Raw genomic sequence first — 17,169 nt, forward strand, 5'->3', positions numbered from 1 at the left:
TTTTTTTGTTGTTGTCGAAGTATAGTTGATTTGCAATGTTTCAGGTGTATAGCAGAGTGATTCAGTTTTGTTCTTTTTCAGATTCTTTTCCACTATAGGTTATTACAAGATACTGAGTATAGTTCCCTGTGCTATAAGGGTGGGTATTATTACTGTCCTGTTTTACAGATGGGGAAACTGAGGCACAAGAGCTGAGGAAATGTGTCCAAGGTCCCCTCACCAGCCAGCATCGGAGCCAGATGTGAGCCCGGGGAAGTCTGGCCCAGCACCTGTGCTCCCGCTCGCTCTACGCCGGGGTTGTCCTCCTTTCACTTTATGGACAAGACAGAAGGGCAGGAACCTGCCGTCCTCAGCGCCCCGCTCGGCCTCACTCCCAGGTGGGAAGGAGGAAGGAGGGTGCGGGGCTGGCCTAGGAAAGATGCTCCCTGTGTTGTTAGAGATGTTGATTTCCTGACCACTTCCATTGTCTAGACCGTGTCCACAGCAGCCAGGTGCCAGGTGTCTGTCGTCCTGGAACGGAATCTAGTCTCAGGGAGGCACCCCTTGGAGGCCATTGAAAATTCATCCCTTACCCCGTCCAGTCAAAATTAGTTTTCCCTCTAGCAGAAAATAAAGAGGCAGGTAGGGCTCCTTCGGTTGTGCTGCCAACAGTGGCAGAATGTTTTCTCTTTTTTTTAATATTAATATCTTTTAAAAATATAATTACTTAATTTATTTATTTAGTTTTGGTTGCATCTTCGTTGTTGCATGCGGGCTTTCTCTAGTTGCGGCGAGCGGGGGCTACTCTTTGTTGCGGTGCGCGGGCTTCTCATTGCGGTGGCTTCTGTTGTTGCAGAGCACGGGCTCTAGGCGTGCGGGCTTCAGTAGTTGTGGCACGTGGACTCAGCAGTTGTGGCTTGCGGGCTGTAGAGCGCAGGCTCAGTAGTTGTGGCGCACGGCCTTAGTTGCTCCGCGGCATGTGGGATCTTCCCGGACCAGGGATCGAACCCGTGTTCCCTGCGTTGGCAGGCGGATTCTTAACCACTGTGCCACCAGGGAAGTCTGCAAAATGTTTTCTGCTGTGGCATCGGGTAAAGGCTGGATGCCTAGGCCAGAAACACCTGGATGGGACCTTCCTCATCTGGTCTAACTGTAATCAATTTTTACACCTGCAGCACGGCCCACACCAGGAAACAAGGGGGTTTCCTTCCTTGCATTGGGCAAAGAATCTGTCCACTCATCACCTTTAGCCAGATCCTAGTCTCAGTGACATTGAGACTTCAGTCTTATCAGTCTTGGCCTTTTTACCCTGCTTGTGTCTATTATTTATATATAAACTTATTAGATACAATAGTTCTGGTTTGAGCTGAGTGGTGAAATCAAGCGGTGGGGCTGAAATCCCAAAGCCCAGTGGTTCTCAAAACTACTGTTAGTTTACAAACTGATGAATGGGCCACTTAGAAGTGGGTCCCATTAGCTTAGTAGAGACTGTCACCTGCCGCAGATACCGCCAGACAGCAGCCAGTGGTGCTCTGAGCATCCGTCTCTGTGACAGAGGAGGGACAGGAAGCCCATGTTCCTTCCCAGGGACAGAGGAGTTCTTCCGTGTGAGCAGCGATTCACGTCTGTTGTAGTTCAGACAGGAGGATCGCCGACTTCTAACACTTCATCTCAGCTTGAAAATCTGTTGATTTGGTCCCAAGCTCAAGCCCACTCACTTCTCCATTGCCCCACCCCCGACGCCCCTCACCCAGGCCTTGGTCATCTCCAGCTGGAACTGTTGAGTCTTTTAATAGGTCATCCCCAAGTTGAAACAATCTGGGACCTGGGACCCTTTTGCTGCAGTGCTTGCACCTGGACACACGTCTCCTCGGGCAACAAAATACAAAGAAACTATAAGAGACTAAAAATAACTGCGTGCATGCGCAGTTGGGGCAAATTATGGATAACAAGATACGAAAAGACCAAATAGCCAACTGCCACTTCTGAAGAGTCAGGAGCAAAGCAGGGTACTGCACCTGCCCCCTGCACTCAATACCACCAAGGGGTGGGCAGATCGCCTAAGCCACGCCTCCGGCCCCACCCCTGGACCTGCCCCTACCCTCAACCCATACAAGGAACCAGCTCACCCTTCCTTGGGAAGCAAGCAAGGGAACCTGTTGTTTGTTCTCGCTCCCCCTTGCTGCAGCAGGGGCCCCAATAAAGCCTGGCCTGAATTCCTTGTCTGGCCTCTTATCAATTTCTATTGATTAAGGAGGCCAAGAACCCTGGTTGTCCCCAAGTCACTCTTCCCACCACCCACTTGCAGCCAGAGCGCCCTTCAGTCAAGCTGAATCAGGTTTGAGCACAGCCCTTGCTGAAATCTCTTCAATGACGTCCCAGTTCTCTTAGATTAAAAGCCAGGGCTTCCCTGGTGGCGCAGTGGTTGAGAATCTGCCTGCCAATGCAGGGGACACGGGTTCGAGCCCTGGTCTGGGAAGATCCCACGTGCCATGGAGCAACTAGGCCCGTGAGCCACAACTACTGAGCCTGCGCGTTTGGAGCTTGTGCTCCGCAACAAGAGAGGCCGCGACAGTGAGAGGCCCGCACACCGCGATGAAGAGTGGCCCCAGCTCGCCGCAACTAGAGAAGCCCTCGCACAGAAACGAAGACCCAACACAGCCAAAAATAAATAAATTAATTAAATTTAAAAAAAAAAGAAATTAGCCTTTTAAAAAAAAAAAAAAAGCCAAACTCACAGAGACATGGCGTGCAGGGGGGGCCCCGGGGGCTGGCCCCGCCTCCTTCTTGACCTCCCTGGGGCTGTTCCCCACCCACGGAACAAGGGCTCCTGTCCGTGCTTCTCCGGTCCAGCCTCTGCCACTCCTACCACAGGGAAAGCTCTTCCCTCGTCTTGCACAGCCAAGGACATCTCAGCTCAAGTGTCCTCTTCTCGGTAGCCCTTCCTACCCCACCCTGTCCTAAAATAGGGGCCCTGGTATTCTCCTTGAGCACCTGTTTCTTCCCTCTTCGTACCACTTCTTTGTGTATTTGTAGAATTCCTGAAGACAGGGGCCATGTCTGTCTGGTTCACTGCTATACACACAAAATCTAGAACAGTGCTCGTGTGCAGTAAATATTTGTGAGCTCCAGAAATATTTGTTGAACGAAATGATAAATTATTTAAAAGTATGTCGCGTTAAGATTGTTTGTGCCAATACTGACCATGCGGTTATTTTGAGAAACCCCATTTTTAGGAAAAAAACAAAAACCAAAAACCTCTGGGTCTTCCTCATAAGATTTCTTTTTTCTCTTCTCTGGATGCCTGTGATCCCTCCCCAAGGTACCTGGAGGAGTGGTCTGCACAGAAGTGATCAGATCCCACCGTTAGCCTTGTGAATTTGCAACAATTTAATGCGCAGGGAAGAGATTGCAGGTCTGCCTCTAGGCTATTTTTAAAAGCTCTAATGGAAGATAAGCCAGAGCTCAAACTGGGATAAATCTCAGCTCCACAGCCTGGAAAAGAAGCCAAGAGCTGCACCCTGGCTGGTTGAGGTAGCATGGGTACCTTTTAACTTACTCTCAGACCCTGAAGCTGTATATTAAATTACCAGAATATGGCTAGAATATTCAGACCATCAGAAGCTTGCAAGTCGTGTTTCAGGGTTGGTGAAACACAGACTCCTAATTTCACTTGCTAATGGTTTCTTTTTATACAGGAGTGGTCCTACGGGGTTCAATAAACAAGGACATATTCACTCCCATGTGGGTTCACAGCGGTACCGTATCACCGCTGCTGAGGCTAAGATTTCAACAGGACTGAGCTCTGTTTCTTCACCAACCCGAGTTTCAAAGCGTCGCTTGGCTGTGAGTTAGAACTCAGACAACCCCAGAATCACTGTAGATTCTAGAAAGTCTCTGTGCACCTGAGAAACCCTAAGAAGGCTCTCCATAGCAGTGCGCTCTCCAGGACCTCCCGGGACCCCCGCCCCAGCCTCTTACCCGGTGGACACCCAGTGGCCCTCGATGGCAGGCGGCATCTGCACAGTGATCCTGGCACCATTGTGGAGATGTTTGAGCATGTGGTGACACTGGGATTCCTTGAAAGCCCTCCAGGCACTTTTCTCCAAGGACCTGGGGTGCGACCTGCTGTCCGGATGAAGGAGGGCAGAGCCCTCTCCCAGCCCTGAAACAGATACATGCAAGGCAGGTGTCAGGGGAGCCGCAGAGACGTGAAGCCAGCTGAGGCGCTGTCCCCGAGGCGGGGACATCCCACTGGTGGGAAACGCCAGGTTTTATCACTGTCTTTGCTCTCCCAGAATTCACATTCTACAGTGTCCCAGGAGATCCTCTCCCAGGTGAGAAAACTGGGGTCTGTGGAGATAACGAACGTGACTTGCATGAGGTCGCTTGGCGAGTTTCCTGGCAAAGCCTGAGCTCAAACCCAGGTCCGTGAAACTGCAAACAAGGCCGTGCATCCCACGAGCAGCTGGGCAGGGCTGCAGGGGACAGAACTGCGTGCTCCAGAGTCATCAAGGCTGGAGATGGGGCTGAGGGGACAGGTAGAAAAGGTAGTCAGGAAGGGTGGGCAGGTGCAGCGACACACAGACGGGAAGGCAGAGAGCCGGCAGCTTCAGTGAAGGGTGAACGGAGACGGGAGAAAGGCCCAGGAAACAGCTAGGAGGCGCCCCACAGTGGGGGCTCCCTTCTGCCCACACCACCTCATGCACCTCGGGGTCTCTCAATCCCCAAACGGACGCCCTCTAGAGGGGGCGCAAGTCCTAGGCCCGCCCTATAAGGGCTCAGGTGTGGCATTTCCCCCAGTGATCTTCCAAGGCTGCCCCTCGGAGTTGGTGACAAACAAACATATGTTACAGGGTTTTGATTGCACATCTGTATTTTCCATGGGTAAAGGGACACTAGGACTAAGTTTATCTTCACGTCGTCCAGGTTGGCCAAAATTTACACATGCAAAAGTACCACCAGCCTCGTGTTCAGAAAAAGGCAAGGAAAACAGATGGAGTTATCATCTGAGAGCCCACTGTTTCCTCTGAGATTCACTCCTGAAGTGACTCACAATCTGAGAGGTCTTTATTGTGGACCTACTAGGAATTCAGCACTGTGTTAGCAAAAAAAAAAAAAAAAAAAAAAAAGACGACACTAGTTAGACAAATGTACAACAATAAAAGATGGATGTTAATGAAACTGTGGTAATCGTTTTGCAATGAATGTTACATGCAACCTCACCAGCAACCCCATTCAGCCAAACCAGGTGAGTCATACCTGAGCTAGAACAAGGGCGACACTAAAACTCAGAAATCTGTGTCAGGTGGAGTAGACATTAATGCTCAGGGCTGTTAAGCGAGGACCCCCTCCGTGGCCTCGAGCTCCCATCCCAGGGAAGGCACTTCCACTGAAACGATGGTCCTGGGTGCTCCGTCCCTGACCCTCCCCAGAGAGAAGAAGGAAACAAGCCTGCTAACTGGTCTATTTTTCTCTGTTTCTTTGCAAAACCAGCCTGTTTTCAAAATACATAAAATACATGCATTTTGATCAGCCTCCTCCCACCCCCATAGTAAGGACCCTTCAGTGGTTGGGCTGTGGCACTGAGCCAGGTGGAAAGTCTGGAAAATTCAGGGGTGACCTGTTGGCAATCCTACATGGACATCCACCTGTACTGTGACTTCTGATGGGGTATTTATCCCAATTCCAGCATTTTAATCCCCATTTGTCTGGCACCTGTGCTGATCTCTCTCAGTTAGCTTTGAACTAGAGGACGGGGCGGTACCTCCACCAACCCCAAGAGTTGTGGTCATCTTGTTGATAGGAAGCACTTCCTGAATTCCCCGTCAGGAATGAAATCAAACAGTACAACTTGCCATCTGGTGGGTCAATTGGATGATAAATTGTAACGTGGCAAAAATACATATTTTAACTCAAGTCACAAAGCACTGGGGTTGTGGAAGAGTCTTCTTTAAATATGACACCCAGCATTCAGTAAAGATGTCATGCTCTCACGATCAACAAAGTTATGTTCTAAAAACTGATTTATAAACCCCTTTACACCCTACAAATGTTTTCCCGTAAAGCTAAGGAAAGCAGGGAGGGGAGTGGATATCGGTGAAATTCTGGAGCTGGGCTGCTTGGGTTTGAAACTAGATCAGCCACTTAAAGGATTTCATCAAATTCAAGACTTCAATGATTAAGATGCATCATTATTTTATAACCAGCGACAAAAACACTTGCATTTAAACGATGACACCTGCCTTAGCAGCAGTCCCAACACCCTTGGAGCAGGTACAGGGCCTCCGACTGCTTTATCTCTCCAAAGAGATCTGGCACCGTGTCTGGCCTTCAGCTGCAACGCTTCACTCAGGACAGGTAATCAGTTTGCTCTGCACGAATCTTGACAACAAGGCTCAAACACAGCCTTATCTTTTTGTGGCATCTTCCTTTCCAAATAACTGTTTCTCGGTGAGAAAATATGTAAGTGCAGTTACTACCCCCCTCACCGTGATAAATTCTCGCCCCACTGATGTTACACGGACACCCCTGGCTCTGTCACTGGGCTGCCTGATTTCCACACTGTTTTTCTTTTCAGCGCTGAGAGTGGAATTTACAAGTGAATTCTAACACTTGGCTGCAGTGTTTACTCTATTTTCAAAACCAACCTATTGGCAACTAAACCATAGATGGAGAGTAACAAGGACACACACAGAGGAAGTGACATGAGGACAGTATGGGTCCAGGTTCACACAGGCGATGACAGGTCTGCCGCATGACTGCCACCTGCAGGCTCACAGGGGCCAGAGGCCCCACCCACCGAAGATGCGCACCCACTGCCCAGACCTTATACATGAAAAACTGTGAATCCTACAATCGGTGAAACACATGATCAGCACTGTGACCATAAACAAGTCACTTAACTCCCCCAAGCCTTAGTGTGCTCGTCTGTACGGAGGGGGTGACAGCACCGCCGTCACTCGGAGTTGGTCTCAGCATTCACTGAGATCATTTCCTTTAGCATGTGGTTCACGGTTCTCGTTAGGCGTTAGTTGCTATTATTTTAAATGATGAATAGGCTCTTGGGGGTCCTGAGAAAGGCCTTCCTAACTAACAGAATGGCTGGAATAATGCTAAGAGTCTCCTGGAGCCCAGCTCACTCTGCGCTCTGGAGGGACAGTGTGCCGAGAGCGAGGCCCGGGCTCCTGGCGGCCAACTAACTGGTGACCCGGATGGAGAGCAGGGGTGGTGACAAGCTCTACTCGGTTTAACAAATAACTACACGCTGCCACTCTGTGTAGCTTAGGGGCTGGAAGCATAAAGAAGACTGAAGGTAAGTTTTTCTGACCCGGAGGCTCTTAAGGTCTCACTTGGACTGCACGTCCAAGGACAAGGGTGGGATGGCGGGGTCTGGGCAGGAGGTGGGTTCAGAGGCAAAGGAAGGGGCCGTGATGCTCAGGACCTGCGCGGTTGTGCAGGAGGCTGGAGCCGACAGTCAGCTTTTTAACCAGGGGTCGGGGAAGACATAAAATCCCAGAACCACCAATTTGCACATCATTAGAAAGCAGGCAGAAGATTAAGTCCCTCAGGGTTTCCAGAGACCAAGCTCCGTCTTGCTACTGCTCCTGTCAGACAGGAGCCAAGGTCAGGGACCTGGCAAGGCCGTCGGCCCAGGAGGCCAGATGGAGGACTCGGCAGCCAGCCCCTCCCCAGGACACAGTGGCTGAGGGCTCACTCGCGAGGGTGGGACTGATTTTTTAGGATGGGAAAACAGGCTTGGAATTTATTCTCTTTTTATCTTTTTCCTTTGAAATACCCACCACCTCGATGACCCTTAGGGAGCAAAATTAAAAGGGTCAAGTGACAGCAGGCATTGCTGTCAGGCAGGAGAAGCCGTCTCTTAGGGTCAGGTATGGACAGGGGTCACCAACACTTACTTGGCTCGTTGGGTGTGGGACGTGGATTACCTTCCCCCCCACCCGCCCCCATGTGAGGCCTCCTTCTAGTAAATGGCTGGGAATGAAAAGGCCACTTGAAGCACCTAGTTCAGCCACAGGGGAGGCCATGTGGAACGCTCTCACCTTACATCCCATGACTTCCTTCTCAGCATCAGCCATGGGTGCCCTCCAAGGAGACCAGCCTTAGACTTCTGGTCAACCCAGGGACCCCCGTGTTCCTGCATCGCCAGAACTACGTCAGCTCCAAATCTGAGACTAAAACTAGCAACTCACTCATTCAAACAATCAGAAAGGACTCTCTGCAGGGCCAGGCACTGTGTAGGCACAGAAGCTACAAACATTATGCCCCAAGGAATCCTCAGTTGGGGAAGAAATCAGAACCCCAATGGACTTATAAAGGGACTCAGAAAGACGGAGGGAGCAGGCAGCTATGCCTTGAAGACTGAACAGAAGTGGTCCAGGCAGAGTTTATAGCACATGCCCAACATAAGGAGGGGACGGGAGATTTGTGCAGGGGGGATGAAGAGGCCTTAGGGAGGGGAGATTGCAGGGTGGCCCAGGAGGGAACAGTGGCAAAACAGAGGCCGGGCTGTGATCAACAGCTGTGAGTGCGTCATCCTGAGCGTGGACTTGGCTGAAACAGGGAAGAGGAACCACCCAAAGCCTGTACGCAATGTAACGCAGGATTCCATTTTGAAAAGACTGCTTTTCCCTTTTTTTGGAGGGCTAAGAAGCAGGAAGATCAATTATGAAGCTTCTGCCATGGTTCAGTGCATCATTTTTGCCTGAATAAATGAGAAAGATAAGAGAAGGGAATTGCTTTCAACAAAGCAGTAAATCTTTTTGGTGGTCCCGGAGAGGCACTGACCATCTTTGGCGTGTTGTGGGAAAAGGTATTACCAAAAAGTTATTTGAAAAGAGAGGAAAGGAGGAAGGGAGGGAGGGAAAGACGGAGAGAGGAAAGTAAGAGTCTGTACTAATTTAGCACTACATCTGGAAAAAAACTTTTGCAAAATACTTATGTGTCCACTTTCATACATCTTCAATTGTATAAATCAACATCCAACTTAAGGGTGGTGACTAGCTGTAATAATAGTTCCTGCCTGAGTGTACTTATTAGTTATAATAATAAATGTGCTTATTATATATAATAACGTTAAAAACCTCCACTTGATTGGATTATCTGTATAATCAGAAGTGTTGACTAAGCACAATATTTGGTTGTTGATAATTCTGCCATTGAACGTTGAGTGCAGTTGACATTATGATCTTCAGGCTCTTAAGGCAGATCACAGTGAGGTCATCGTTAGGGACATCAGTGCCTGTGGGATGTTGCTTTGGATACAGAGGTAGTGGGGTGGACAGGTGACAACCCTATTTAGTCCAAGAGAGCGTTTTTCCCCTTGTGTTTCTCATACGAGTGAGGAAGCACACGTGTAGGAGGGCACACACAAATAACATCAAGACTTTGATGAACTGAGGATTCTAGATATTTTGGTCAGTTGCGAAGACTAGTTCATTGGGCTCCAGTCATTAAGATTTTTGCTGTAAATGAATCCAAGGAAAAGAGCATCTCAAAGGGTTAAACAACATCAGTGCAGTAAGAAAGGGACTGAGTTTTCAGGCTTCAAGGTGACTTTGGCTAAGTCATTGGATAGGTGCCTTTCGTTCCCCTGTACAAAGTGAAAATTACAGTAATGGGGATAATAACTTATGTTTGTAAAACACTCGAAGACTCACTTCACGCCTATATTATCTCATTCATCAAATTCCAGTTACTAAACGGGAACAGAAAGGAGTGGGTGGAGAGCCAGCCTTCAATGTCAAGGGTTCTACGAACAGCCAGGCCCTGATACCAGCGCCAGCGGGAGCCACCACAGCACCGCCCCGACCAGTGGCGTTCTGATGAAGCAGGTTATCAAAGTGACTTCACTACAAAATGGTCTCCAACATCCGAGGTCCCATGGCCTGGGCCCAGATCAAATGATTATGACAAGGGGGCAGCTTCTTTCAAGTACGGGTGGGAGAAAAATGTAGACCCTGGAAGGAAACTGTTCTCCTGTTGAAAACAAATTAATTCCCGAAGGCTTTAGGGGACAATTTTATAGATGACCATTTGCAGAGAACTACATAAGCTCCTTGGGCTCTGGAGGGTGTATCGCATGCACGGGTGTGTGTGTATGTAAGGGTTTTCCACTTCCACGGATGAAATCACTCACAACAGAAATCCTAAATGACTCCAGAATGATCTTTACTACTACCACGATTGCCAGTCTACTGTTCAGAGTGAAAACTCCCAGAGATAGCAAATGAAAAACCACATTTCCCCAAACAGAGGGAGCACAGGATTAACCATTTACATGGGCATCTGTACCCTAAGTTCAAGGCCCATGAGGCCAGGTGACTGTCGGCATCACCCAAGTCACCAGACTCTGCACACAGAAAGCAGCCCTGAGCACAGGCTTCAAAGGGAACAAATGCAGTATTTCTCTGTCGCCTGCAGCAACACGTATTCCTGAGCCCGTGTTGTTCTCCAAGAGCGAGCCAGGCCACCCACCGACAGGGACCAGGCAGAGGGCAAAGGGCATGGGGCGGGGGATGGAGCAGAGACCCTGAGTTGTCCCTTCAGCAGGTGGCTAAGGGCCTACTGCATGCGAGGTTGTCTCCAAGGCCTGCCCCGTCGCTGACACGTGAAGGGAAAAGTGAGGGAGGAACACGGCGTGTGGCCAAGTCCCCGGGAGAATCCTCTTAATATACTCAGCAGCTTTTCACCTGTCTATCTAGATCGAGAACCCAAAGCACCAAACCACTTTACACAAAATAAAATGTGAAATGAATTGGGAAGGAGACACTTTTCAGGCACACTTGGGACTGAACTCATCTTTGATCTGGTTAGTCACTGCATAGGTACTTTAATGCTTAAAAAAATAAAATCAAAACGGCCAAATAAATATAACATCAAGACACTCACAATGGTGGTCTCTGAGAGGGTCTCTGAAAGGCCCTTTCCCGCTCACTTTGCACGTTTCTGTCCTTGATACGTGACCTGCGTCACTCCCACACCAGAGTGAGGAAGCATCTCACGGTGGAACTGGTGCGATGCAGAAAAACACGCAGCAGAGAAAACGGGAGCGATGAGGGAAAATGCAGGTGATTACTTTGCCGTGAAATCGCCCAGCCCCAGTAAAAGAGCCATCATCACTGTAATGTGGGCTGTGAAGTCGAGGCGGCTACATGACCGCCTGCACAGCTTCCATGTTTTGGAACAAAAGCTGCCGTTCACTCCCAGGTGGGCACCTACACTCACCAAGCGCTTGTTTTTATTTCCATGTTGTTGGAGGTCAAAGCTGAGAGAGCTGCTTTTGCCAATCTTTAAACCTTATCTAAAAGCATTTTCCCTTTATGAGAAACATAGTAAAGTCAAGATTTCAAATTCCTGGTTTCATTTAACTTTTGATGAAAATGAGGTAATTTTCTAAGTCGATTTCTTCTAAGGCCATGGTCCCTGGGCCAGACACTGGGGTCCAACCACAGACAGCATGGCTTTCCTGCTGGGCCTGGAGCTGACGGCTGCCACCACAGCCGTGCTCTTCACACAGTCATGTGTGTGTGTGTGTGTGTGTATGTGTGTGTGCATGGTGTGTGTCTGTGTGTGGTGTGTCTGGTGTGTGCATGATGTGTGTGGTGTGTGTGTGGGTGTGTGTGGGGTGTGCGTGTGTGTGTGGAGTGCTGGGATTCCCAGCAGGGAAAAACACCGCAGTCAAGGGCAGTGTGCCAGTCTCCCACCTCTGGGCTCTCCAGTAAGCTCTTCTCATCCTGCCAGGTATTCTCAGGACTCTTCAGGAAGGGGGGCTGCCCCTCCTCACAGCCCTGTCCCCAGCCGGCAGTGACACAGGCACGCAGGAGGCCCTCTTAATGTACCTGTTGACCGAATGGTTGGCTGAAGGAATGAAGCTACAAAACCCTTCGAGAACAGAAGAGCCTCAGTAACTACAGGGTGACACCACATCCTTACTCTAGCCTAGATCCCTATCACACGACATTCCAAAATAACTTTATTCCCAATATGAACCCAAATTGAAAAGAACTAAATGGCCTGTGCACATAACATCTGGACACAGCAAGAGCTCATGCTTGGATGGTGGCAGGTTTTTCCTGAGCTTTTCCTTGGGATCACTTCAATGCCGCGCACAGGCCACGTGCTGCCATGTAAGCCTTCCACAGGGGTACAAGATCACTAACGAGTCCTTTCATATTTCCAGTCCTAAATGTTTTATGCTTCCCTTTAACTGATTCTATCAAATTGTCATCAGTCTGTCCCTAAACGGTAGGTATTTACACAGTCCTATCATCCGCTGGTGTTGAGTTCTTTACTCATTTAGGGAGAAAAAGAAGGACCACGGCTATGACGGGATGGCTCAGCCATGTGCTTGAAGATAGTCAATTTCTCTCAAAAGAGAATATTTACCATCTGTCTAAGACCCTTGCTCCCTGCTATGAGCAGATGAGTAATATTTCTTTTCAAGATTACATTTTATGACTAAGGGGGGAAAGGTGCAGGAAAGGCAATGTTTTCTTGGTCACAAAAACTGTCTCCAGTAAAATGATATTTCAAAGATTCTATTTTACCCTATTGTAATGTTTCCTCACATTTTGTTGGTTAGGCTGTCATTCGGTAATCCACACAGTTTTGGGGTTTTTTTTTTTTCAGTTTTAATAGAATACACTCAAGTGAAAGGTAATAGCTCAAAAGTGTCTTCCCATTTCAGAAAAGTTGATGAATTCTACAAAAGTAAATGGCGATGGAAGAAGAACATCTCTCCAACAACGGCTCCAAAACTTAAAGTCAAATGTTTCCATTAATAAGGAGAATGAGCACTTTGGGGCACATTAAAGCACCGCTTTTTCTGAAATATCTCATGTTAATCTGGTTTCTGGAACTGAATGATTTTCGTGGCTTTTCATCTAAGCAAATAAAACAGTGACAAGGGACATACCCCAGCTGCATACCTTCATGACATTCAATAGGTTTTACTTGGATTAAGAAATGCAATTGTTCTCAGATGTTGGAGGACAGGAAAGTAAGACCAACATGTATACTTTTATGCCGTCACATTTTGAACTTGGGTCTCCCAATACATTTACAGTTTTAAAACACAGCAAAAAATAAACAGTGGACTCCAGTCTTTCCAGACCCTAATTTACTCACCAATAGGACCTAGGGGTGATTTATAACTTGCCTGAGTCGAAATAAAAGTAACCAAAAAAATTGAACAAAGATCGGATGCCAAACACAATAGTTTCTACAGCATCTTCACCCAGAATCTTCCTGAAGGCCTTGTGCACTTGTTAATCTTATTAATGAGACTTGTTTTGTTAGTGTAACAAATAATCTATAAATGATGTCTGGAACTAAATTTCGTAAAGTTGGTCCCAAGTACATTCATAACCATAGAAAATATGTTTTTACCTACCTAACTGCTGTCATAAATACACAAGTAGCAAAATAAAAATGCCTCTGTATCAGGAAAAAAATCATTAAGCCATTCTAAAAGAGTACAGGTAATTTCCTTCAGACTGATGACTTCTATTAAGATACATAATCAAGCTCCATCTGTTACTACAGAATTTTTAAATACTTGCAAAACCCCTAACTACAGAGTAGGACACACTCTCAAGCCATTCCCTTGGGTTAGGTTGATTAATACCCATTTCCCATTAAAACTGCTTCAATCAAGTAAAAATCAGGCAGAAAAGGGGGAAACGGAGAATACCTAATTTTTTCTTGCTGCTTTACATTATCCTAAGGAATCGTGACAAGCCTCTCTCCAATCGCAGAGATTTACACCCAGAAGGACCACTCCCTCGGTTTCTCCTCTGTGCTGGAGTCCCAGGCGCCCTGCACGAGCGCAGTTGCTCTGTGGGCAACATCAGTGTGAATAACTCTGCCACTGCAGGTTCACTTTGAAATGGGATGACTTTTTGTAGGGTTATCCCCGTCATCCCATTAAACTTGGCAAACCTCCTTTTTTATTTTACATACTCTTCGTCATATGCACATGCGCACACACACGTGCACACATGCACAGGGTCTGGCCCCACTGGCTTATTCCCCCCTTCCTTACTCCCTCCCTGCACACTGTGGATCTGGGTGAACCCCTGACCGCAAGGAGCTCAGGCTGACTCCAGCTGGAGTTTGGAGATCTGGGGCTATACTTGAACCTCACTGAGGATATACTTGGGCTCCCCTTACCAGCCGTTACCACACTGTGGTGCAGGAAGTGTGGTTACAACTTCCAGCTCTCAAAACAAGGAGGAAAAGTTCAGGATGGGTTGGCCCAGGCTGTGTTTCTGAGCATGGCTTTTGTAGTCCAAAAGGCAAATGGCTTTATGAAAAAAAAATTCTGTTCACGCCAAATTGTCAAGTACTTTTTCATTTTAAAGGCATTTGCCCATATGACCATTTTCCTGCACAGATACGACAAGAGTTTTTTAGGGGACACTCTCCCCTGTGTCCTCTCTCTCTCTGCCTCTTGTTTCTGGTGTGGGTGGCAGCTGCTGTTTGATCTGCCCATTGGCTCTGATGTGTTTCATGTTTCAGCCAAAGATGAAAACGGCTCTGTAATTCTAAGCAGATGGGCCTAGGAGTACAACCCTGTAATTACACCTTCTCTTTCTGGCCCTCGAACTGCCAGCCTTCCATCCTGACTGTGAAAGTCTGGGATCACTGGGGCTCCGGGCACACCTTGGCAATCAGGCAGGTCTGGCCCAGCCCAACTTGTTCGCAGGGCCTGTGGACCTGCGCTGCCCATACTGCCGGCCCCAGCAGGGTGACAAAGAATACAGCAGCGCAGGGCTCCCGGGTTGCTGTCTCCTCCCCTTCCTAGATGGTCTGGGAGTCACCCCTGACCTTCAGCGCCAGCCAAATGCCTTCTGAAGCTGGATTGGAAACCTAGAGGCCATGAGGGTGCTGACCTGATGACCCAGTGTGCAGAGGTTTGGGGTGCCCGTGGTGGGTGTGGAGGCAGGAGAGCCCTGCTCCTGGTGGACACTCTGCTGGACAGTCAGGTGTCCACCGTTAGGAAAAGCTGGCCCAGGACATCTGGATCAGCACGTGTTCTGCAGCCACCTGTCCCCATGATCACCACGGATCTCGCACAAAATCTGCCTTCCCACCCCCGGTGCAGTGCTATCTTCTTTTCCTCAGTGCAATTCCTGGAACTCTTTTAAAGCCTGCTGTTCTCTGGCTGAGGGTTTACTAGAGCTGCTGACGACATGTGACACATGAAACAGAAACAAAACGACCCAGAAGAGCGGGAGGAAACAAGCTCAGGTCCCCGAGAACTTAGGGGACTGGTTTTAATTACTGCACCTTGGCTGCGAGGAGGCCCCTGCTCCCTGAAAGTCCGTCCAGAGAACCTACCGGTCCACCTGGGAGAGACCCCTCCCCAGCCTCTCAACACACTCGTCCTCCGAGGGGCAAACACAAACACCCCGAGCTGCTTTTTCCCTGAAATGGTCACAGTTCTCTGCACAGTGCCCCCAAAGCTCGGACCCCAGCAAGAGCCTTGCCTGCGCTCTGACACTCTGTAAAGGGTCGCATAGCCTGCGGTTCCATGACCGCCTATAGTCTGAAATCCTGCAGAGTGGACACAAGTGTCCCGGGACTTGGACATAAAGTCTGTGTGCGCGCCCTTCCAGAGAGAGCGCGGCCGGCGCCCGGGAAGGCGAGCCTCTTCCAGGGCGCCCAGGAGGGGGCTGCGCCCGGACGCGCGGTCCCCTCGGTTCCGGGGTATCCACTCGGGTCCCGGCCCCCCCGGACTCACCGTGAAGCAGGAGGGCCGGGAACAGGGATGTGAGCAGGAGGCGGCGCACACAGGACATCTCCAGGCCTCCTCCGGGGCCGCCCGCGCGCGCCGCACCGCCCGCCGTCCGGGGACCCAGCTTCCCGGGACCCGCCTGCAGCCCGGGCGGCGCGGCCCGGCCGCGCGGGGACAGGGCCAGGCCCGCGCTTCAGGCGGCCGCGGCGCGCCCCATGCCCGGCCCGGCCCCTCCGCTCCCGGCCTCCCGTCCCGCGCCCGGCCCTGCGCGCCCGGCCGCCCCGTGCTCGCTCGGCCGCCGCCGCCGCTCCGCGCTGCACTGGCCGCCGCCGCCGCCGCAGCCGCCGCAGCTCCTCTTCATATTTCCAGGGCGCCGCCGCGGGAAAGGGGCGGGCGGGGGCGGGGCCTGGACGGGGCGGAGCGATGTGGGGCGGGCCGGGCCGTGGCCTGGACTGGGGCGGGACAGGGCCTGTATGGTGGGCGGGGCTATGTGGGGGGGGGCGCGGCCTGGATCGGGCGGGGCGAGGCCTGGATGGGGGCGGGGAGGGCGGGGCGATATGGGCGTGGGCGGGGCCTGGGCCGGGTAGGGGATCCTCCCGGGACCCGGCGCAGGACTCGAAGGGCGCTGGGCACCGCCGCCCCTGCTCCGCCGCCCTCTCCACTTCTTCGCCCCCTGGCCCTCCCCTCCCCCTCCGGTGCCTCCGCTCTCTTCTCCCTCCACTCCCCTCGCTGCCCTGCCCCGCCCTCCCCAAGCCTCATCCCCTCTTAGCCTCCGGCTCCCCGGCGTCCTTCCTCCCCTCCTCCTCGGCCGCTCACTCTAGGACAGCTCCTCCTGCGAGGGGCTCACAGACCTAGGCCCGCGCCCACCCCGCCAAAGGAGGAAAAAGTGCCCCTCACCCTCCCTGCGCCCACCCGGGGCAGCTCTGGACCCCTGTCTTCCCTCCACTCACAGGGGAGGATTCCCCACTTGTGAAAGGCGTTCCAAAAGGGTTGGGGACGCTGCAAGGCCCAGGTCTCTAGCGGGTCGGAGAGAGGTCCGCGTGCCAAGCTTGGGGCGTGTGTGTGGCCCGCGCGCACGTGAGAACGAGGGAAAGGAGAGGAGACAAGAGATGGCAGAAAAGAGAAGAGGTTTCCACCGCACGGGTGGGGATGCTGAGCGCCGCGTCCTGACGCCAGGGTCCCGAGCGCAGGAGGAGCCCGGCCGCAGGGCCCAGCTGACCCGGGAAGGGACGCAGGGCCCCCTCCACCCTCCCCTTCCAGGAGGCAGGACTCGTTGGGACACGGGAGAAATCTCAGAGGTCCCCTTCCCCGATCCCTCCTCCCTCCCAGCCCAAAGCTTGGTTCTGTTTAAGGTTTGTGGGTCTTGGGGAGTTCAGTTTTACATGGACTTTGAAGACCCAAAGGCAGGGACAGTCTCCTTCAGTCCATTC

At 50.9% G+C, this 17,169-nt stretch overlaps 1 protein-coding gene across 2 annotated transcripts in view; it reads right to left on the reverse strand.

The window, feature by feature from the left end:
- The window catches only part of APCDD1 (APC down-regulated 1), a 30,797-nt gene extending 14,855 nt beyond the window's left edge, over positions 1-15,942 (reverse strand). For both annotated transcript variants that reach the window (XR_005022603.1, XM_036874576.1), the window contains exons 1-2: positions 15,746-15,942; positions 3,961-4,144 (exon numbers count right to left, since the gene is read on the reverse strand). Coding sequence is in view for 1 of the 2 variants with exons in the window: in XM_036874576.1 (XP_036730471.1) it covers positions 3,961-4,144; positions 15,746-15,803 (242 nt within the window). In the remaining variant the exon portion in view is untranslated. The remainder of the gene's footprint in view (positions 1-3,960; positions 4,145-15,745) is intronic.
- Positions 15,943-17,169: the final 1,227 nt, after the last annotated feature.

This window comes from Balaenoptera musculus, chromosome 14 (genome assembly GCF_009873245.2).
Source record: "Balaenoptera musculus isolate JJ_BM4_2016_0621 chromosome 14, mBalMus1.pri.v3, whole genome shotgun sequence".
Classification (NCBI taxonomy): Eukaryota; Metazoa; Chordata; class Mammalia; order Artiodactyla; family Balaenopteridae; genus Balaenoptera; species Balaenoptera musculus.